The sequence below is a fragment of the Hydractinia symbiolongicarpus genome, chromosome 8, assembly GCF_029227915.1.
Source record: "Hydractinia symbiolongicarpus strain clone_291-10 chromosome 8, HSymV2.1, whole genome shotgun sequence".
Lineage (NCBI taxonomy): Eukaryota > Metazoa > Cnidaria > Hydrozoa > Anthoathecata > Hydractiniidae > Hydractinia > Hydractinia symbiolongicarpus.
The window spans coordinates 14,513,725-14,536,901 of NC_079882.1; the positions used below are offsets into that span (position 1 = coordinate 14,513,725).

Genomic DNA, 23,177 nt, shown 5'->3' on the forward strand with positions numbered 1-23,177 from the left:
TTTTGTTTTTAACACGAAGCAATTATTTTCGCGCAATTTGAAAGGAACTCGCTATCCTATTGTTTTTTTTAATGAAAGCAATTATTTTTGCAAGTTGAGCGTACGCTTACATCTGGACTGTACTGTAGTTCGTATAATTCGTATAAAAAACTTCATAATGATTTATTAAATCTTACCTATCATTTTATTTTTAATACAAACTTTTTCGTATCATCAAAATTACAAGTTTGTATAAAGTTTGTATCATTTAAAATAAAGTTTGTATGTAGTTCGTATCATTTTTAAAGTTCGTATAAAAATTTGCTTATACAAAGTTCGTTTATTATAATTGGACAATTGTCTATAGTCTTTATATTGAAATTTTTTCAACAATTACAAAGTTCATTTTGTTATACAAATTTTGTTTATTTTAATTGGATTTATTATCTAAGTTCTTAAGGGATCGTCTCCACGACATCGTAGAAAGCGAAAATATCGCCGTAGATTGTTTAAAAATCATGAAAACAAGACCGTAGAAAGCGAAAAAATTGCTGTGGAACATTTAAAATTCATGACAACGGGATCGTATAAAACCAAAAAATCGTCGTAGATTGTTTACAAATCATGAAAACGGGATCGTAGAAAGCCAAAAGATCTCTGTAGATCCTTTAAAAATCATGAAGCGGGACCATAGAAAGCAAAAAGATTGCCGTATACCGTTTAAAAAACATGAAAATGACATCGTAGAAGCTAAGAGATTACTGTAGATCGTTTTAAAATCATCAAAGCGGGACTGTAGAAGATAGAGATCGCCGTAGATCATGTAAAAATCATGAAAATAGCATCATAGAAGCTAAGAGATTACCGTAGATCGTTTAAAAATCATGCAAATGGGATTAAGCGAAAAGATCACCGTAGATCTTTCAAAAATTATGAAAACGGCATCATAGAAGCTAAGAGATTGCCGTAGATCGTTTAAAAATCATGAAAACGAGATCGTATAAAGCGAAAAGATCGCCATAGATCTTTTCAAAATCAGGAAAATGGGATTGTATAAAGCGAAAAAGACAGCGGTAGATTGTGTAGATTGAACCTATGAAGACGCATTTTTGCTAGTTTTTTCAAAGAAGTCAACCTCGTATATTTTACTTCAAATATTTCTGGTTTCGTTTACAGTTTAATTCTTTTGTTTTGCTTTCCTATTGAAGAATTATGCGCAATTACGCTAGTACTTTTAAAGTTCGTTTCAAGATCGTACTGTATAATAATTTACTTCGTTCAAAGTTCGTATCATTTCATTTTGTATGATAAAAAAAACTTTGTTTAAGTTTGTATCATATATTAAAAAGTTTGTATAAACTTCCTTTAGTTTTTTTATTTTAAACTAAGCACTTCGTATGAATGACATTCGTTTCATGAAACGTAGCGTTCGTATAATTATACGAAAAAACGGTACGCACATTTTGAGACGAGCCCTAGGTTTTTAAAAAGTCCACCACCACTATGGTGCATGATCATAACGTTTGTTAGGAAAGTATGATCGCTAGGATTTACAAAATAACAATCCTAAGATCGTCAGGTACAAAAATATTATTTTAAGCGCTGGTATGGTTGTCTTTTGGAGAAAAATAAAATAACTGAAAGTAATTTTATTTGACAATAACGGAATATTATTATAATTAATGATTTTCATTAGCGTTGTCATCATAAGCCGCCATTCAGATTTCCGTAATTTAATTTACATTTTTTTGTTCCACAAGTAGTTTGATTAATGACTCCATAAACAACATTATCATAATGGATTAAAATTTCTGGCCGTGAACAAAACTGGGACTTTTACTATTTTTTGTTCCCAATGCCAAAACAGGAACCTCTGTGGGGTGTACAGGAGAAAATGAATTATGTTGCTTTACTTTTTTAAAAATTTTTCTTAATTTCTATATTTGTTGCTCATGCATTTCCAATTATCAAAGCTTGGAGTGCAGATGGGTGTTTTTTTGTTGTGAAAAAGTTAGTATGTGTATTTTTGGGCAATCTAACAACCTCGATTTATTTATTTTCCATCAGATAGTATGAATACAATAAAAATAAAAAAAATTACACATGCAAGCTTATCAAACTCACCTAATGAAGGGATAAATTCTGGGATAAATCCTGATGTTCATTTGCAAAATTTTGCAAATGAACATCAGGATTTTTATGCAAATCCTTTGTATAAGTGCAACTGATCTCTTTAATCCACTGTACCATGCCAGGCATTTCTTGCACTGGGCAAAGTTTTCAAAAAATGTCAATTAAACGTGGATAGAAAGATAGATGTGCATATTTTACAGGGCTAGCCTGACAAATATCGAGGGATATACCCTGTCTATTATTTCCAGGAGGGGCCATGGCTTGATGGGGAGTCCTAGAGTATTTAATGCTCATTTTAAGCTACGCTGAACCATATAGGGACGTATGCGGCTAATCGGCACCCTCGTCTTATCAGCACCATCGTTGGGTGAGCGAAGAATATGTAAATGGAAAACATTGTGACAGCTTCAAATTACCACATTACATTATAGTGATTAAGCCTTGAAATAAAAAATTGACATTTGCCAAGACAGAGCGACATCCAAACGACGTCCAAAAAACGTTATGCGTGGCAATGTGAGTATGGAAGGTACCCGAAATGCTGTTTCTTCACAAAAGAATACTTACCAAACTAGAACCTTTATCCTTCTCCCTATCCCCCATTTTTAACTAATTCAATAACAGAACTGTTAGAAAGACATCAGCGGTCAATTTAAAATATATATACTTTATGTTTGTTCGTTTCACTTTACCCAAGTAAGTTAGCTAAGTAGCAGTACGCCTTTCTGCTGCCATATTAGATATATGTTACTCAGAGCGCATGCGTAAAGCTTGAGCGATCTGGGTAAGTCGTCCACGTATTACTATCTGAATATGAAAGAAATATAGTATTCAACATGCGTTCAACTTATGTACGTTCCCAAGCCTTGTGGAGATAATGATGTGCTATTTTCCATGTAGCACATTGTAGTGAGGCTCATGAATGTCTGTTGTCTATGAGAGGGGGGATCCGGGTCAAAATTCCGTGCATTCGGTCGTCCGTTTTAGGCGTTCGTTTTAGGCATTCGTGTGAACTGTCGTCCGTTTAAGGCATTCGTTTTAGTCTTCTGTTTCAGGCGTCCGTTTTGGCGGTTGGTTTTAGGCGTTAGTTTCAGGCGTTGCCAATGGAGAAAACTATCGGTTAAAATACAGAACTGGTCTTGAAAATACATATAAAATTTAACTCGGAAAGCACTTCATGGAAGGATTATGGATCCTAGTCTGTGAATATGTCTTATACTTGAACCTCTAACACAACCTCACCTTTACCCGACATTGTCGTATTCCTTCCCTCACGACAGCTCAACTGCATTCGACACGCGACGTTAAACAATTTATCAACGTCGTGATGTTGTTAATACATACTACTGCCTAATGTAATATCTTTGTAATGTACAGTAATACACTGTAGTACTTAGTAATATGCCGTATTGTATACTGTAGTACTTAGTAATATGCCGCATTACTTTGTAGTATCCAGTAATACACTGTAATACCTTGTAGTATTCAGTAATACACTGTAAAACTTTGTAGTATTCGGTAATACACTGTAATACTTTGTAGTATTTAGGAATACACTGTAATACTTTGTAGTATTCAGTAATACACTCTAATACCTTGTAGTATTCAGTAATACACTGTAATACTTAGTAATATACTGTAATATTTTGTAGTATTCGGTAATACACTGTAATACCTTGTAGTACTCAGTAATACACTGTAATAACTTGTAGTATTCAGTAATACACTGTAATACCTTGTAGTATTCGGTAATACACTGTATTACCTTGTAGTATTCAGTAATACACTGTAATACCTTGTAGTATTCAGTAATACACTGTAATACCTTGTAGTATTAAGTAATACACTGTAATACTTAGTAATATACTGTAATATTTTGTAGTATTCGGTAATACACTGTAATACCTTGTAGTATTCAGTAATACACTGTAATACTTTGTAGTATTCAGTAATACACTGTAATACCTTGTAGTATTCAGTAATACACTGTAATACCTTATAGTATTCGGTAATACACTGTAATACCTTGTAGTATTCAGTAATACACTGTAAAACTTTGTAGTATTTAGTAATACACTGTAATACCTTGTAGTATTCAGTAATACACTGTAATACTTTGTAGTATTTAGTAATACACTGTAATACCTTGTAGTATTCGGCAATATACTGTAATGCCTTGTAGTATTCGGTAATACACTGTAATACCTTGTAGTATTCAGTAATACACTGTAATACTTAGTAATATACTGTAATATTTTGTAGTATTCGGTAATACACTGTAATACCTTGTAGTATTCAGTAATACACTGTAATACCTTGTAATATTCAGTAATACACTGTAATACTTTGTAGTATTCAGTAATACACTGTATTACCTTGTAGTATTCGGTAATACACTGTAATACCTTGTAGTATTCGATAATACACTGTAATACCTTGCAGTATTCGGTAATATGCCCAAATACTTTGTAGCATTCAGTAATACACTGTAATACCTTGTAGTATTCGGTAATACACTGTAATACTTTGTAGTACTCAGTAATATACTGTAATACTTTGTAGTATTTAGCAATGCACTGTAATACTTGTAGTATTCGGTAATATACTGTAATACCTTGTAGTATTCGGTAATATACTGTAATACCTTGTAGTATTTATTAATGCACTGTAGTACTTAGTAATATACTGTAATACTCTGCAGTACTGTTTAGGTATTTGGTAGTATACTGTAATACTTAGTAATATACCGTAACTAGTCGATATGGTCGGTCAAAAATCCACTTAGACAGAGAAAAATAACAAAAAGTTGCATTTAACTTTTGATGACGTCAGCACTGTCCTGTTTATATACTTAAAAAATGTTCTTAAAAGTTTGTTAACTCGTAACATCTCAAAATAGCATAAATTTGCATACCCATCGCCTTCATCGTATAGATCTTGAGACCCTGTGGGGTTAAAAAAATTTTGATGACGTCATCAACCCCTCCACTCCAAAACGGATTTGGGGAATCAGGTTGCGGAAACTTACCCAAATTTGTCCTAGGTGGTCCCTAGTTACCCACACGGTGAAAAATCATTGACGTCAGCACCTTGTTTCCAAGTAATTTTACCTCAAATCTGTATGTGCGCTGTAGTGGATTAATAAATTTATTATAGGATATATATTGAAGTTAAAGTAGTGTTATTGACGTCGCGCCGTAACGACAGAAAACCTAACATATTAGACATACATGTTACGGCAATATTAAAGGAAAATAAACACATTCTCTCAGGCAGAAAAATAGAATTTTAATGTGTTTTACTGACAGCAGCTTTGCATTTGTATATCCCTATATCCAAATATCCCTGTATCTGCACCCAGTAACTTGCAGTTGACCTGTCTTGTTTGGAATACAAAAAGTAATTTGGGTATGGATGCCGGAATTATTCTGTAGCCTTTATGGCGTTGCCAAACATTTATGCGACCAGAATGGAAGGGGGTACATTACAATTTAGGCATCCATACCTGAATTATTCTGTACCTTCTCTGGTGTTGCCAGATATTCCTGCGACAAGAACGGGATTGGATATATTAAAATTGAAACATCCATACCTAAGTTATTCTGTACCCCTTATGGCGTTACCAGATATTTATAGTTACAGAAAGGAATGGGATACAATATAATTCAGGCATTCATACATGAATTATTCTGTACCGTTTCTGGTGTTGCCAGATATTCATGCGACAAGAACGGGAGGGGGTACATTAAAATCCAAACACCCATACCTGAATTATTTATACCTCCAATGGCGTTACCAAATATTTATAAGCACAGAAAGGAAGGGGTCATAATATATGTCAAGCATTTATACCTGAATTGTTCTGTACCCACATGGAGTTGCCAGATATTTATGCGGCAAGAGCGGAAGGGGGTTCGTTAAAATTCGAACACCAATACCTGAATTATTCTGTACCCTCTATCGCGTTACCAGATATTTATAGGCAAAGAAAGGAAGGGCGTACAATAAAATTCAAACACCCATACGTGAATTATTTTTACCCCTTATGGCCAGATATTTATAGGCACAGAAGGAATGGGGGTACAATATAGTTCAGACATCCATACCTGAATTATTCTGACCCTCTCTGTCCTTGTAAGATACTTATGCGGCAAGAATGGAAGGTGGTACATTAAAATTCAAACACCCATACCTGAATTATTCTGTACCTCCTATGGCGTTGCCAGATATTTATAGGCACAGAAAGAAAGTTGTACATTGTAATTCAGGCATACATACCTGAATTTGTTTGTATCCCCTATTGCGTTGCCAGATATCTATGCGACGAGATTGGGAGGGGGTACATTATAATGCAGGCATCCATACCCGAGTTATTCTTTACCCTTTATGGTGTTGCCAGGCATTTATGCGCCCAGAATAGGAGGGGGTACATTACAATTTAAGCATCCATACCTAAGTTATTCTGTACCCTCTCTGTTGTTGCCAGATATTTATGCGGCAAGAACGGGAGGGTGAACATTAAGATTCAAACACCCATACCAAAATTATTCTTTACCCCTTTGGTGTTGCCAGATATTTATAGGCACAGAAAGGAAGGGGGTACAATATAATGCAGGTATCCATACCGTTGCCAGATATTTATGCGGCAAGAACGGGAGGGGTACATCAAAATTCAAACACCCATACCTGAATAATCTGTACCCCCAATGCCGTTACCAGATATTTCTAGGCACAGAAGGAAAGGGGGTACAATATAATTAAGGCACCCATACCTGAATTGTTCTGTACTCCCTATGGTGTTGCCAGATATTTATGCACCAAGAACAAGAGGGGCTGCATTTTAATGCAGGAATCCATACCTGAGTTATTCTGTACCCCTATGGGCTTGCCAGATATTTATGCTACCAGATTGGGAGGGGGTAAATTATAATTTAAGGCATCCATACCTGAGTTATTTTGTACTCTTTATGCATTTCTCTAGATATCTACGCGCCCAGAATGGGAGGAGGTACATTCCAATTTAGGCATCCATACCTGAATTATATGTACCATTTCTGTCGTGGCGGATATCTATGCGGCAAGAACGGGAGGGGGTACATTAAAATTAAAACACACATACCTGAATTATTCTGTACCCCTTATGGCGTTGCCAGATATTTATAAGCACAGAAAGGAAAGAGGTACAATGTAATTCAGTCATCCATACCTGAATTGTTCTGTACCCTCTATTGCGTTGCCAGCTATTTATGCGACCATATTGGCAGGGGGGACATTATAATTCAGGCATCTAAACCTGAATTATTCTCTACCCTCTCTGTCGTTGCCAGATACTTGTGCACCATAAACAAGAGGGAGGATAATACAATTCAGGCATCCATGCCTTAATCTTTAGAAATAAGTTTGGCTAGCTACATCACTACTGTAACAAGGCACCTCTAGAGAGAGGTACAAATTTGACAATCAATTTACTACGTGATTACGCAGTTTGTATTTTTATTTAAGTTCCGTTTTTCCTAAATTTTGTGTATTTTTATTATGATTTTTTTTACCCTTAGACATTTACCCTATCATTCTGTTGAGGGTCGATGACAATTGATCATTTAGTTCCATTTCAATTTAGAATCATTCGTCCATTTGACATTACTTCTATTTCTGGTTATATATAAGTGAAGAAAAATTGTTTGCCCGGTTATTAGATTAATCTCTAACTTAAAAAGCATTATCCTGCCATATACAAAACGCCAGAAGATAGTAAAAAGACGGAAGTAGTTAACACATTATGTATATAACTTTCTTTTTTTCTTTTTTTAACCTCAATGTTTCTTAACTCAATATTTACAGTTCTTCGTATGTTGGATTTCCTTCTTTGTCGCATGTCTTCGTTTTCTTGTTCGTTGGGGTCACTGATGAATCTCCTCCTCTCCCGACTCAGGAGAGCTTGGCGGTATCATTTCTTTTAGATGAGGATTCGTGTTGATGATTTTCCTGTCCCACCTCAGGAGAGCTTGTGTCCAATAGATCCTGACTACCCTCTACATGATGAAGAGGAGAAGGCGTGTTTACCTCTGGTAGCTGATTGCATTGAAGTAAAAGGTTTCGGTGTACCACATTGGTCTTGCCAGATCCAGATCTTATTTTGTACACAGGTAAATTGAGTTTCTGTGCGATTATTGCGTAAACATCTTTTTCTCAATAGGATTTTAGTTTTCCGGTCTAACCTCGTTCTTTAAGGTTACAAGTAGAACCCTGTCTCCAACTGCAAGTGTAGCATCATAAATCTTTTTGTAATAATTCTTTTGTCCTGATTTAGCAGACTTGGATGAAGCAAGACAGGCTTGTTAAATAAATCTTTTCTATTTTTCTGTAGAAGTATGGTGGTCCTCAATTTCTTCTTTTAGAGCGAACATCAAGTCAATTGGCAATCTGTTATGGCGTCCAAAAGTTAAGTAAAACGGTGTAAGTCCAGTTTTTTTGTGCACTGTGCTATTGTAGGAAAAGACAAGGTGTTTAATGTGGTCTTTTCACTTATATTTCTTGTATTTTTCCACAGTCTTAAGCATATTTATGATTGTGTGATTCATCCTTTCACATTGGCCATTGCCCATTGGGTGATATGGAGTTGTCCTTGAGGACTCCATGCCACTTAATTCCTGCAGTCTTTTCCAGAGTTTGTTGTCAAACTCCTTCCCTTGGTCATGGTGTATGCGTTTGGGAAATCCGTACGATAAAATGAATTCATTGAACATCTTTTCAGCTGCCGCTCTGCCTGACTTATTCTTGGTAGGATAGGCTTGGGTAAAGCGGGTAAAGTGGTCAGTGATTACCAACATTTACTCATATCCTCTTTTTGCTTTGTCAAGATGCAGGTACTCTACAGTAGGCCTTTCCATTGACTCCTGATGTTGATATGGGCTCTAATGGTGCTCTTTGTTCAATGTTTGGCTTTTTATACTTTATGCACTTGCATTTCTTGAAAATAAACATTTTGACATCACTAGCCATGCCAGGCCAGTAAAATCTCCTCCGTGCTAATTCAATCACGCGATCATATCCCAGATATCTCCTTGAACACCATCCTATGATAACATGTGGGATGAACAATCTGGTTTGCAGTTGTGTTTTTTTTTAATTAATATTCCTTCAGAGTTTATAAACATCTGTTGGCAGTATCTTGCCAGTAGTCTACTTTTTCTTGAGATTTTCTTCTGGATAGCTCATAACTTTTGGTGATTTGAATTGTTCCACTAATAAATACAGAATAATCTTTTCATGTTTAGGTTCCTACACGATGGATTCCGACGACGATTTGTGACCAGCAGTTCGTTTATTGGAACGTTTACTATTGCTAGTTGTACTGCACTGTAAACCTTTCGATAACAAATCATATAATGGTTTTGTTATTCTTTAGAAATCTTTTATCGATGACCTACAGTATCCAATAACAACTAACTCTAGACGTTAATCTTTGACCGTTTTTGGTTGTTCCAACAATTTGTCCAATGCCTCCGTGTTGACATAGTCATTGCGGTAACTAGTTTCATCAATTACTTTCCCAAGCGTGGGACTGTTATCACAAATATACATGGCCTCAGCTATTTTTTTCTTTTTAAAGTGGTGAACATTATCTATCAATACTGAAGTTCTTTTGTTCACCAAGTTGGTAATTCTCAATGACTGAATGTTTTAGGATGTGAGAGTTCTTATCGCGTTTTTGGTGGTCTATCTTTCATTAAGCCTCCTGGCTGTTTCACCAATGTATGTAGCATCGCACTATTCCACCGGACAAGTATATTTGCACACAACACCATGTTGTGTTCATCCTTGGTTCTATTTCACAGAAAATAGCAAACATAACATTTGACATTGATCAGCAATGCGTGGCTTGACATTGGCTGATAGAAACTGTTTAAAAGTGTTAGACGCTTTACTAAGCAGTTACCATTATTTTCTAATTCGCTTTTCTTAAACGAAATTAACCTTATTTATTTTCCCGTAGCCAGACTTGACAGAATAAAAACCATGAAAGGTGTTATTGGAGATTCATTGGTGTCTTCATCAGAAACAGTGTCGGCATTTTGAATGTTGAAATTTCGCCGTGTGTTATTAATTACATTAGATACAACTGCTTCTGGATAAGTTTTTTATAAACACATTTTTTAAGTGATTTAGTTCGTATTTCAGATCTTGTCATGAAGAGCATATATTAAACGCTCTCAACACCAACAATTTAACCGTTTCAACTTTCCATGGGCGTAATGCAGATGAATTCTAGTGCATTTATATGTCAGTGTTCGTGTCTTTTCGATAAATGGATGTGTTTTTACATCAAGAAAGGCGATGTAGTTATCGTTTTTAACTTCATATGTTCACTGGATATTCGAATGGTAACTATTAAGCGTGATCAGCACATTGTTTATCTGGTTTTCATTAACAGTGTCATCTACATATTTCTTCCATAATTTTACTGAATTTTCTAATTTTGGGACTATTTCATTCTCCAACTCAACCATGAAGATATGCTAGGACTGGTCCTAGAGGCGAGCTCATTGCTACACCATCTACCTGAATATAAGTTGGTTGTTAAAACTGAAATGTACATGTTTTGTACATGAGATTAATAGATGTTTCATTTCCTCTCGCTTAATTTTTGTTTCTATAACTTTTTCAGCATATATCTTTTGCAATATTATGTCTATCTTTTGTTCCAACGGAACGTTGGTGAATAAACTAGTGACGTCAAAAGGTACTAGTTCGTAATTATGAGGTATCTTTTCTCCTTTCAATGATAATATAAAATCTAAAGAGCTTTCAGTAGTATATGTTGACTTTGTCAGCGGTGTTAAAGATTTCGCAAGGTAGTTTGATGTGTTGTAAATAGCAGATCCGATATTCGATATGATGGGTCGTGATGGTAAATCGTCAGCTACTGTAGAATTAGGTGGTATCTTGTGAACCTTGGCGGTACCATAAAACTGAGCAGGGTTGGAACCTTGTGGATACAACTTTTTGTATTCGTTTTCTGTGCTCTCTGAACTTGATTAATTTGTTTTCTTATTGACATTTGGTGTTATATACATAGTGGTTGTATTATAAGATGGAGCGTAAATATCTACGCAAATGTTTATCGTCGTCTTGTGTTTAATCCCCTTCTAAACTGCCTTTATCCCAAAAGAGCCAAAGCTCTTTTGTTAAAATTATTCTTCTATTTGATTTTCAATATTAATTGTTAATCAACCGCATTTGATGTGGTACTTTAATATCAGATTTTTATTTCCTTAAAGGGCGGAAGAAATTTACATCTGTAAGGCTTTAACAAAACAGTTAGGAAAGAATTGGCAAGTCAGGAGCAATCCATACACATAAAGTTGGCTAACATTTGCGAAATTGCCTTCACAAAATATTCAGGTGAGAATTCCCGATTTTAAAAGCAATCCATACATAACACATTCGGTTATGTTGGTAAATCGAGCCTCTGATAAGTAAGAGATACAGTTATTTCCGCAAATTAGACCTTTGATAATCATTCAGGAAAGAGCTCCTGTTTCTAGAAGCAATCCATACATCACAGATTCAGTTGTTTCGGTGGATTGGCCCATTGTTAAGCATTCACGAAAAAGCTTCTGTTTCTAGAAGCAATTCATACATCACAGATTCGGTTATTTCGGTAAATTGAGCCATTGGTAAAAATTCAGAAAAAGGATCCTGTTTCTAAAAAGATTCCGTACATAATTGATTTGATTGTTTCGGTGAGCTAGGTCGTTGAAAAAAAAATTAAGAAAATGGTCCTGTTTCTAGAAGCAATCCATACATAGCAGGTTCCGTTGTTTTGGTGAATTGGGCCTTTCATAACACCGAAGTCGGCACTTGTCTATGATTGTAGTTTGTAGTTGTAGATTCTTGATGAAATTTTGTGTATTTCACAGACTGAAAGTTTTGAATTATACTTTCAGGTTTATTGGATGGTTTTATGATGGTTCTCATAATGTATATGAATGTACTGACAGTAACTCAATTTTTCTTTGTAGTTTCCTTAAATAATTATTTTTTCAAAAAATATGCTCATGCACTACGAAAGTCAAAACCATTAGCATCTGTGGCATCACAGAATGTTTCACAAGAAGATTACTACTTCTTTATATATTGCTTTTTGTTAATATAGAAAGTTTTTTATGTGATTACTTCAAAAAAAACATGATCAAGCTTGTGGCCATCCTTTTTAATATATTACATAGCATGCCCGGAATGATATTTTGAAACATTCACTTTCTGTTTGATAGCCCATTGTGATTGATTTCAATTTATTTCTACAAATGAATATATATAATACAGTGCCACGTATGAGGTGAGCTAGTTTTACGTATACTATACATCTTGTATTATTATAAGAAGCAAATAAGTACTTGTTAAAAAAATATATTCTACAAATAGTTGAAATAGTATACAGCTAATAGTTTTGATTGAAGTAGAATGAAATGAATGCGGGCTAAAAGACTTTGGAACAAACTCAATTTCTTTATTCCCTTTATAGTTCAGAAACATACTTTAATGACTTGACACAAGTTGATAATATAAATTGATTACAAACAATAGAACATGCTGCGTGGAGTGAGTAAGGAGGAGAAGAAGAAAACTGTTTTGAACATAAACGATGAAGATCCGTCTCGGAGATGAAGACCCGTCACGTCACATTAGTTTTAATTGGGTTTTTATAGTTTTTTCGCGCACTTTCACATTGTCTTCTAATCTCCGTACGAATAGGACAAGCGTGTGGTAAAAGTGAGAATCGAAAATATCGTAGTTCTTGATTTAAATCTTAACGTAAAGAGTTTCTTCAAGCAGCAAAAAGGAAGCAAGTAGCTAGACATTTCTTTTTTAAGTATGCCGACTTCTTCTTCACATCTTTTCAACAGCTCTAATTCAATCAGAACAACTCTTTTAAATTTCATCGACAATCCTTTAAAAAATACGATGTAGTATATATTGGCAGATATTTTTGTGTAACAATATTTTCGTTGTTGCCACTATTTTTTAAGCCCTACAGTACCTCTATCCGAATGTTTTCACAATAAATGTAAAATCGTGATATACGAAGTGTCAAGAAATGTAACAACAATTCTACTTACCATCAATTCCGGTATTTTCCATCCATTGGGATGACACTTCATGAAGTCTACCCATAGTTGAGAACTGTTTTGTGATGGCGGCATTGTAGCCCATAAATCCAATGCTAATTGAATGTGTTCCTTCAAATATGAAAAAGTAGAAAATAAGGTATGATGACACAACATGAATCAACAAAAATGTATTGGAGTTTGTTTCACTATCCAAAATTCAAAGCAACAAACAAAATGTTTTTGAATATCAAGCCAAAAAAATCTGTATATTTTGAAATAAAAATATAGTATGTTACCTAATTCTAATAACCATATCCTAATACTGTATATATTTAGAAATAAAAACGCATTGAGCAAAATATTTCAGCATCAAGCATTCGTTGTAAAATTTAAAAACTTTAAAAATTGTAAAATTTAAACCCTCCACTTCTATTTTATACATAAACAGTATTGGCTCGTAAGTTTTACTACCATACAATATAATTTTCAACATTTATAATTTTTATCAGAGTCTCCACAGATTTACATACTATGTAATTCAATTCTCCTTTTATTATCTGCCTTCTTTGTTTCTTGTTTGTCCTTATATGCATTGCTTCTGCCCATGAAATAAGGTGTCGTTGTCCTTTTCGCTAGCTGTTGTTATTTTTAAATTTTTCACGGAGCAACTTTCCCATTTTGCTAGATCTTTTTCAGAGAGAAGATATATTCAGATGATAGAATATATTTTACCTACTTTAATCATAGAAACTTTGCAAAATTGAATTGAATTGAAGAAGAATTTCGAAAAGTGAAATTAAATTTCGTGAGATAAATTTTCGCCATGGCACCATTATGCGATTGTTTCATGAAAAGTACATACACATTTTCAATGTGTTTATTGAAATTTCAACACGTTCTTGTTTCAATTATTCCTTTTGAAATTCACTATATTGGTCAGGAAGGAATCATTTTTAGCTCGAAATATAATTTTTCTGCACTTCACTCACAAGCTACCTAGATATACAACCACCTTCAATCTACATTCGCTCGGCGTTCATTTTTTTAAATAATGAAACAATATTCAGCAACCTTTCCCAACAAACTATCTGATGCTGATTAATTAAGTCTCAAATGATCCTCCATTATAGAAAACTTCATAGATTGTTATTAAACAATTTATATTTTATACTCTTAGCCTTTTACTTTGTGTTTAGTACTCTACTGTGAGTTCCTGTGTTATGATAGTTATCCTTTTTAAGCAATTTAGTTTGGTGCGGTTGTCTATACCATGGCAAACAACTCTGTTTGTGAGTGACCACGGTAAAATATACAGTATGAATTAATGCCCCCTTAACTCACCGCTGAAGGCAAAAAAGAAGGTGAGATAACTCTTGTACACGCCTAACTGGCTGACCATCTCCAAAGGCTTTCAGTCTGTCTAGCCATAAATTTGGCCAGGAGACCCAGCGTTGTCCCTTCAAACCACCCTTATAATCATTTTTTCTTTCTCTATAAAAGAAAGCTTAAATAACTAGGCCAGCCATAAATTATAATATGAAATGTTGTGGAAGGTTGAGCTGGGTATCCTGGCTACAGCCTCTGCTGTCTAGTGTAAGTGGCGGCTTCTCAAGTTTGTAGATACCGATGATGGCGTAAATAAATAAATCTTAGTGTTATATTTCCTTGTCTGAAAACAGGGTAGAGGGTGGGGAACAAGGATGCAGTAGTCCGTAAACCGCCTGCAGCGCAGCGGATAGACGCAGAAGCGATGCGCTCCGCCCTGACATGGTCACCAGGTCTCTACATTATATGGATTCTTGGATCTCCTGAAAAAATCATCATTATATCCATTTTTCATACATATGGTCAATATATCAATATTTAGAAGCCCGTTCATTCCAGTGCATATGGACATAATATCCATTCTACATTATCGATATATTGTCCGTTTTTTATAGTGAGGATGTTGTAAAAACAAAGCCCTTGGAAGTCAAAAAGGTCATAACGAGGACATTTTAAACCTTGTCAAAACCCAACCCAACAACTTTACTATTTAAATCTGACTGTTCAAATCTTCGTTGTCGAACCATTAACTTTTGTTTAATCACGATAAAAAATTCGAAGAGCTTAAATTTCTGATTTGTTTCCATTTTAAAAAAGCTGCAAAAGATAAATAAGAATTTCATCCATATCGTTACTTATCGATACTGGCATGGATAGAACTTGATGATGTGGTTACAAAAGACTGCGTAACAAAGCGTACGGCGGTTCTTATTATTAATGGCAATTAAAAATAATTAAAATACCCCGATATCGAATTGAACCTTCGATTTTTTTGTAGATTAATGGAGCTTATTCCGTTCACCGCAATTTTGCACACAAAGAGACGGAAAAAGGGTATAACTGTATGAATTTTAAATTTTGAATTGATTTGGATTATTGTTTGTTGCAGTATGAAACTAATTACTGCACACCATGTTGTTCTTCCATTTGAACTACCACCTTTTAAAGATGGATTGGATTCGAACCAATAACTTTCATGATTTTACAACAATAGACATTATTTGCTTGGAATTCACAAAATTCAATGTCACTTCATAAAAACACATCATAAAGCTTGTTGTTACAAAATTAATTGTGAGTTAAAAACCCTAGCTAAGTATTACAGGTTTATTGAAACTGTTGTCTCCTTGAATTAACAAACTTTAGACTTCGCCAAAGTTTTTATTAAAGTAAAGGGTGTAGCCAGCTATTTGAAAACTTTTGTTGCAGCCAACTGGTATTCGGCTATTTTTGCTTTTTAGGCAAATTTTTTAAAAAATTCACGTTAATTTAAATACAACCTAGACCCGGGACGAGGTTGTATTATTATAACCTCGCTACGGACGACGTTGTACTTATGAAACATAATACAAGTTAACCTGGGAAGAGGTCAGGGAAGGGCAACAAAAAGTTAGTATGTATCACCATGCTCGACAGCATGACTACATGTATTTATGTAACTGTTTCTTTTTTATTACTTGCAGAGTAATGAATTACCCAATGGGTTATAGCATATGCTTGCCATTTATAAAACAACGCCTCCATCCATGATCGTACGCATTTAATATTTTTCAACGTGAAATTCATCCTTGAACAAAATTTAAAATTTTAGGCCAACTAAATATCTTGAATTACCATTTAAGGTCGATTTTGATCACATGAAACGTGTACAACTGTTCTAAATTTTAACGAGCTTGTTCGAAAACGCATGCTGTACAAAAACGCAAGGGGAAACTTCATTCTAGTCAATACACAAGCAAGCGAACTGAATTAAGTAATAGGGGAAGATGTCCTATTAGGGTAAATATTTAGGCAAGTAGCCAGGCCCATCCATACCTACACATAAAATACTGAAAACAAAATTTAGGAAACTATTCCCGCAATAAATACGATATTGAATGTATTGTGAAGCTAAACAAGGAAAAGCTTATTCTGATTAAAAAACAATTAGACAAGTAGCGAAACCTATCAATTCATCATTAAAAAAGTATTTTGGGGAATAACCTTACGCAATATAAAAAAAGAACAGAATAAAAAAACGTCAAACGATCACTTTTTTCTATTCAAAAATCGAAAGGGCGAGTAGCACACGCGTGCGTATATCATTGCATGTGCATACATCAAAGACTTTGTTAAAGCTCTCTCGCACCAAATGAAATGTTCAATGTTCTAGCAAGGGAATAAAAAAACCTTTCTTCTACTCTGTAAACAGGCAAGGGAGCAAAAGATCCTGCAATACAACCTAACAAAGGGATCTGATAAAAACGACATCGCGAAAGGTGAAGTATTAAATCTCTTGGTCGGCCAATTCGAGAAAAGACTTTATTTCACTCAGAAAACAGGCACGAGAGTGTGAGACCCATCCATACATCATTTAAAATGAGAATTTTGGAAGTTGCCTTTCACGCTGAATAAAAAGTTAGATATCCATCCATACACTACTAAAAAGGAGATTTAGATAATATCAGATGTCCTAACATGTGAATTCACAGGAAGACTTTATCCCACTCAGTAAGAAGCAGGAACGGGGGAGACTGATTCATACCACCATACAATATTAAAAGGATATTTTGCAAAATACCTTCAGGCGGAAAAAACATACAGCATGTCGTAGCAGACCTGTGTATACAACATTAGTTCTCCTCAGTAAATAACCAAGAAAATAAGAGATCCATCCATACCATATAAAAATAGAGATTCTATGGATATACATGCATCATTCAAAAAACGCATTTTTTTAATTTACCCTTCTCGCGAATTAAAATATTCAGCACGCCAACCTGGTAGAAAACTTTATGCTAGACACTAAACAAGGAGTGATGTTTGATGCCCATCCATCCATACACCACTAAGAAGGAGATTTTGGAAAAAAGTCGCAAATACGCTTGTACGCAATAATAAACAAGACGTATGATATACGGAAACAACCTCGCGAATAAAGTTTACAAAAAGCTGTCTATTAAATTGTGATTTCTGCTACGAAGTTACACGACATATTTTGCTATTCAGATGGGCAACAACATTTCTTGTGGACTACGCAGTTATTTTTCGAAATTTATTTGTGAGATCTTCTTGAACGGAAAATTCCTCGAAATTTCAATTTTCGTTGGGTCAGTCTGGGGTAAACTGACTGACAGAAAGAAGAAAGCGAAAACGAGAAATTCTTTTCGCTACAAAAAGAATTTCGTTCTCGTAATTATTATGGTGGAGCGTCTTCGTTTTTCTCTTACGTATTGTTGTGGAAATTTTATTTTTTGCAGACTACTTTCCAGGCATTTGGGGAGACCTTAATTCTGCCTATATTCACTTTTGAAAACTTTGGTGGAAACACCTTTACTTTACCAGTTAGTTAAATAAAGCTTGTGAACACTAATCTTATCTTTTTAAAAAATAAACAATATGCAGGCGCTGCATAAACTATCTCGCTATTGAAAATGCACAACTATGAAAAATCCACAATGCAACCCAATTTTACAATTTCTGCTAACAAAAAATACAGCCTATCATTCATGGTTGAAAGTCGCGCGATTGAAACGTTTATGAGCTTAAACTCCATTTAGGTGACAAAAATCAAAATTTTGATGTCACTATCATATTCAGCATGCTTTTTTTGTTAGCTGTGCCAAATTTTGTCGAAAATAAAGCATATTTATTTTCGAACCAATTTTGGCCTAAAATGACATTTAGGTGACAAAAATCAAAATTATGATGTCACTATTATGTTCAGCATACTTTTTTGTTAACTGTGCCAAGTTTTGTCGAAAACAAATACCAAATTTGGCCTGAAACGTCATTTAGATGACTTCCAAGTACTTAGAGAGTTTAGGTACGAAATTTAAATCTGTGACGTTGCAATTGATTATTTCGGACATAGTTAGTTACGAGTTAGTAAAAAGAAAAAAAAAGTAAAAATAGTTACCAAGATGAGATTCGAACACACGACTACTCCCGTGTCGGTGCTCAGAGAGGCAAAAATTTCCATTCTTGTAGGACACATTTGCGTTTTAATACAAGCTCACGAGCTTGTAATTAGATGTTCTAGCAGCTCAATTCATGGAATACTTTATTTTTTATCTTAACACAGTAAGTTTGCTGGAATGTGGGACACCTATACATACATTTATCAAAGGAGAGATATTAAAACAAACAGTAGATTTGGATAACTATCCATACACAAATAAAAACGATATTTTAGAAAAATGTGTGTCATGTTTTTTTTGCTGTTTATAGGAAGCAGTGTAATTTGATTTTGAACTTTTAATATTTTTAAAACTAAAACCTCATGACAACAATGATAAAAAAGTATATGGACTTTTTTTGTTCGTAGCTGTTAGAAAAACTAATATTACTAATATTTATAGGACACATTTTAATAGCAGACGATGTTTTATACTGTATAAATATTCATTATAAATAAATGAATGAATAAAAAATGAATAAATAAATAAATAAACTATTCGGAGGAACATAGTTATTAATATAGTGTAACTAGCTATATAAAATTGAGTTATGACTGCATCTTTCACGTTTTACCGGCAATGTTACTTGTCTACATTTATAACGACGATATGGTTGCTACGAAGTTAAGTTATATTGCGCTGTACAAGGCCCGTTCTTAAAGCTCTCTAGCCATTGAACACTACGACTTTCTCATAACCGGTTGAACATAGCTATTAGTTAATAATAGAGTAAATAGAATTTGATTTAGCTAATATTGCGTGTATTTCGACTCCTAAAAAGAAATAGTACTCTAGCATTTTTTTATAAAACAGGAAAATTTGTTGAGTTATTTCTAAAAGGTTTTTTAGTAACACTAATTGACCAAGGCAGTTCACAAGATAGCGTATAGCTCTGAATAGACCATTTTGGAGATTATGCGCCATTATGAATTTGCGGAACTCGGTGGTGCAAGTTGAACTTTGGACTTCACATTTATTCAGTCATTTGCCTTGCGAAACTGCTGGCGGCAGGACAGTTTTGATTTTTGATATCTGTTTTTATCTTTGTGATACTAATTTTATGATATATATTTTGAAAAAATTATTAAATTATTATTAAAAATTTTATTAGGCACTTATTTGTACTTTTAATTTCTTTTTGTACAATAAAGGCAACCTAATATATCCTAAAAGCCTCTAGCTAGAGGTCTCCCAAAAATGCTTTTAGGACACTGTACTGTAGATAGCTATAAGGCTGTAATTAGTAATTAATGCTTGGTTAAAGGTAATTTCATTTTATATTTAGATATTTAAAATTGTGTAGCTGCTTTGTGCATTATAAAGATATTGGCATTGGATTATAAACTTGGATTATAATTTACTTTAGAGGAACTATGTTTTTGGATTTGTAAAGAAATGTTTAGGTTGTAATATTTGTAAAGATCTAGAGAGTTATAATCCATTGTCAAAATACTTGTCAAAACTCTATAGTGTTATTTATTCCTAAAGTGAAACTTAAGCTCGCAAAATAATCTGGCTTCTTTTCTATAACGGATGTAAAAATTTTCAATACACTGCCCATAGAGATACGGTAACAGGTTCAGTCGCAGATTTTAGGAATAGAGTCATGAGTCATTTTAATTGCAAATAATTTTTATTATTTTGATATATTTATAATTTTGTTTCTCGGTGTATGTTTGACCCTTGATCCGTCTACTTAAACACTCCTATCTTTGAGTCTTTCAAGAGTGGTATTAGAAAGAATACCTGTCTTTCTTCCCTGCTTTCGCTATTGCCCTATAATTTTTTTGTACGCTTCTCTTATTGAAAAATATCAAAAAGGGAGAAATGAGTTTAGTTTACAGACTAAAGTGTTATTCAATTTTTTGTTTTTCTATGTTATTTGTTTTAGTCACAATGTATATTTTACATGATTTTTTGTTATATATACGTATGTCTTTGTCGGTTTCTTTATCAGAACACGCAATTATAGCAGTAACTTATTACTAAAGTGTAAATCTTTATGATAAATAAATAAATTACTCTCTGAAGCTCGTTTGAATTATTGGCATAATAAGTTCCATAGCAGAAAAAGCTCTGGCGATTAACTCAACTATTACTCAGTCCACAAGAAGTCAGTCGGCTGCCTCACACTAAGTTCTAAAAAATCCTTATACGTTGTAAGAGCTGACAAGAAGTCAGTCAGCTGCCTCACGCTGAGTTTTAAAAAATCATCATACGTTGTAAGAGGCATAATTCGATCGTAAAAATATGTTTAAAGTTGATTAAATATATCACTTCAGCGTTAAAATAATAATAAAAAACACTTAGTATCCCTACGTCCTACACGTGTATTTAATTGCTATTTATAATTCATTAATAGATCAAATCAATACGCTTAAATGAATGTTGTCTGGTGCTATCCCCTGTTACTTAGATAAAAACATTACGAAGACCTAGGCATGCTGAGAGTGTATACAAAACTCGTTTCTTTTTGTGTGCTTTAAGAGAGTTTTCTACTACGGCATATAGGGTTCAAAGTTCAACTTGCCCACCGGGCTTCGAAAATCCATAATGGCGCATAATCTCCGAAATGGTCTATAGACCTGTCACCATGATCCATACTACACGTAGCATAGAAGCACACAGTATGTTACAAAAAATTTTTTTAAGGTTATTTCTTTTGTAAACATTATATTTAATTAAAACGTATATACATACATTGCAATAAAATAATTTGTTGGTCTGTTTCTATAGCGAAATATCGCCGCTTTATCAAAAGAAAAATGCTATTCTGGTGATATATAAAGGTAGCAAAACTACACGTCGTAAAAAATGCGGGAAGTAGTGTCGCTAACTTTAGGATCCACTGATTGTAATTTTTATTTTTTTTCCTTTTATTTACATCATATGCTATTGGTAGCATCTAAAAATGCCATTTGACCAGTGTTCCAAAAACCTCTTGTGAATGCATAACTCTCGATTCATGAGAAAAATTCGCTGTCCACTCGTTGAATGGCTCACCAGGTAACTGTTGTAGACACGGTTCAATACGTTCATCATGACAAATTCTTTTAGTTACATCCCCGTGACATTAAAGATTTCATTATGTCTAAGCGAAACGAAGCCACATATTTTGCACGACAAAGCATGATTAATTGTGAACTTGAAATTTGAATCGGAGCCCAGAAGCATAGCTTGGTAGTTGTGTATCTCGTTTCTTAAAGGTAGTCACTCGACTAGATACACTGCTTCCTGGTTGATGTCGTTCATTCTGACTTCCTGCGTACTCATTTGATTGACATGACATGATCGAGAATGACACTAATCTTAGCAATTTATTTTGTTTGATTGGTTTTTCTTTTGTTTTAATTCTGGATCTTCTTCATATTGTCGAGTCTGTTGTTTTATTTGTTTACCAAGATATTCAGTTATTGGTGACAAGTTGTAGAATGTTCGTAAGACCACGAAGTTTAATCGGGAGTGACAGCAGTTGTCTCTCGTTTTTGTTTACTTTAATACATCCCGTCAGTGCTGGTATTAATTCGAATTCAATAACTACGAGTACTTCTTCCAATAATTAATGTGTGGTATGTTCGCATACAGTACGTTAATTTATGCTTGTAGCCAGCCACTTTATGCCCCTTGCGACTCTGTTTTAGCAATTTTACTCAGCATCTTTTAATTCATTAATCCAATCTGCTACTTTATCCAAAACATATTCATCTTTGAAGCTTCTAGAACCAATTACATTATTACGTTATTACCAATTATATGTTACAAACTGCGGTGTGATAACTTAGTTTCCTCAAAAAATTATTTTTTAACTAAATTTTACTTATTGGATTTAATTTTCACATGGCAACTAGCTACTATGGCTCAGCAAAACATGAATAACTTATATCCCAAATAAATTTCTTGCTTTCTTTTCTTTTCTTGTAGTTACCTCTTTTCTTGAAACTTTTGTTTGTAATAAATTTTGAATTGATTTGCATTATTGTTTGTTGCTGTATGAAACTAATTACACACCATGTTGTTCTTCCATTTGAAGTACCACCTTTTAAAGATGGATTGGATTTGAACCAATAACTTTCATGGTTTTACAACAATAGAAATATTTTTTAAATAACAGAAATACAAAAGGTCACACATATCAGCATTTATACAAAACTAATTTTGTTACCGGAACAATAATACAATATACACCGTCCAACGGACGTTAAGCCGAGAATGATGATGTTGATGATGAAAACTTCCTTATTCCACTCTTCCAAGAAACATTATCACTAAAGTTATGTTGGGTTTTACCTGCATTAGAAATACAAACAGAAAGGTAAAGGAGCAAAAATCAAACCACCTGCCATTACCACCAAATTGATTAACATAAAAAGCAAGGTATAAATTAGAACAGAAGAATTCCAAGAAGAGTTGTGAACAAAAAAACATTGTGCATCATCATTAAATTAAAACAACAGAAATTTACCTAGTT

The 23,177-nt window shown here is 34.0% G+C and overlaps 2 protein-coding genes across 2 annotated transcripts in view; both read right to left on the reverse strand.

Moving 5' to 3' along the window:
* The window catches only part of LOC130654984 (protein diaphanous homolog 2-like), a 59,211-nt gene extending 56,333 nt beyond the window's left edge, over positions 1-2,878 (reverse strand). The window contains exon 1 of the mRNA XM_057457685.1: positions 2,680-2,878. Coding sequence (XP_057313668.1) covers positions 2,680-2,715 — 36 coding nt within the window. The 5' untranslated portion in view covers positions 2,716-2,878. The remainder of the gene's footprint in view (positions 1-2,679) is intronic.
* An 8,608-nt stretch (positions 2,879-11,486) lies between these two features.
* Positions 11,487-13,596, reverse strand: LOC130655586 (uncharacterized). Its single transcript, XM_057458352.1, has 2 exons — positions 13,236-13,596; positions 11,487-13,066 (listed from the first exon to the last, which is right to left on the reverse strand). The coding sequence occupies exons 1-2, from the start codon at positions 13,327-13,329 to the stop codon at positions 12,852-12,854; spliced, it is 309 nt and encodes a 102-aa protein (XP_057314335.1). The 5' UTR covers positions 13,330-13,596; the 3' UTR covers positions 11,487-12,851.
* Between the last annotated feature and the right edge of the window lie 9,581 nt (positions 13,597-23,177).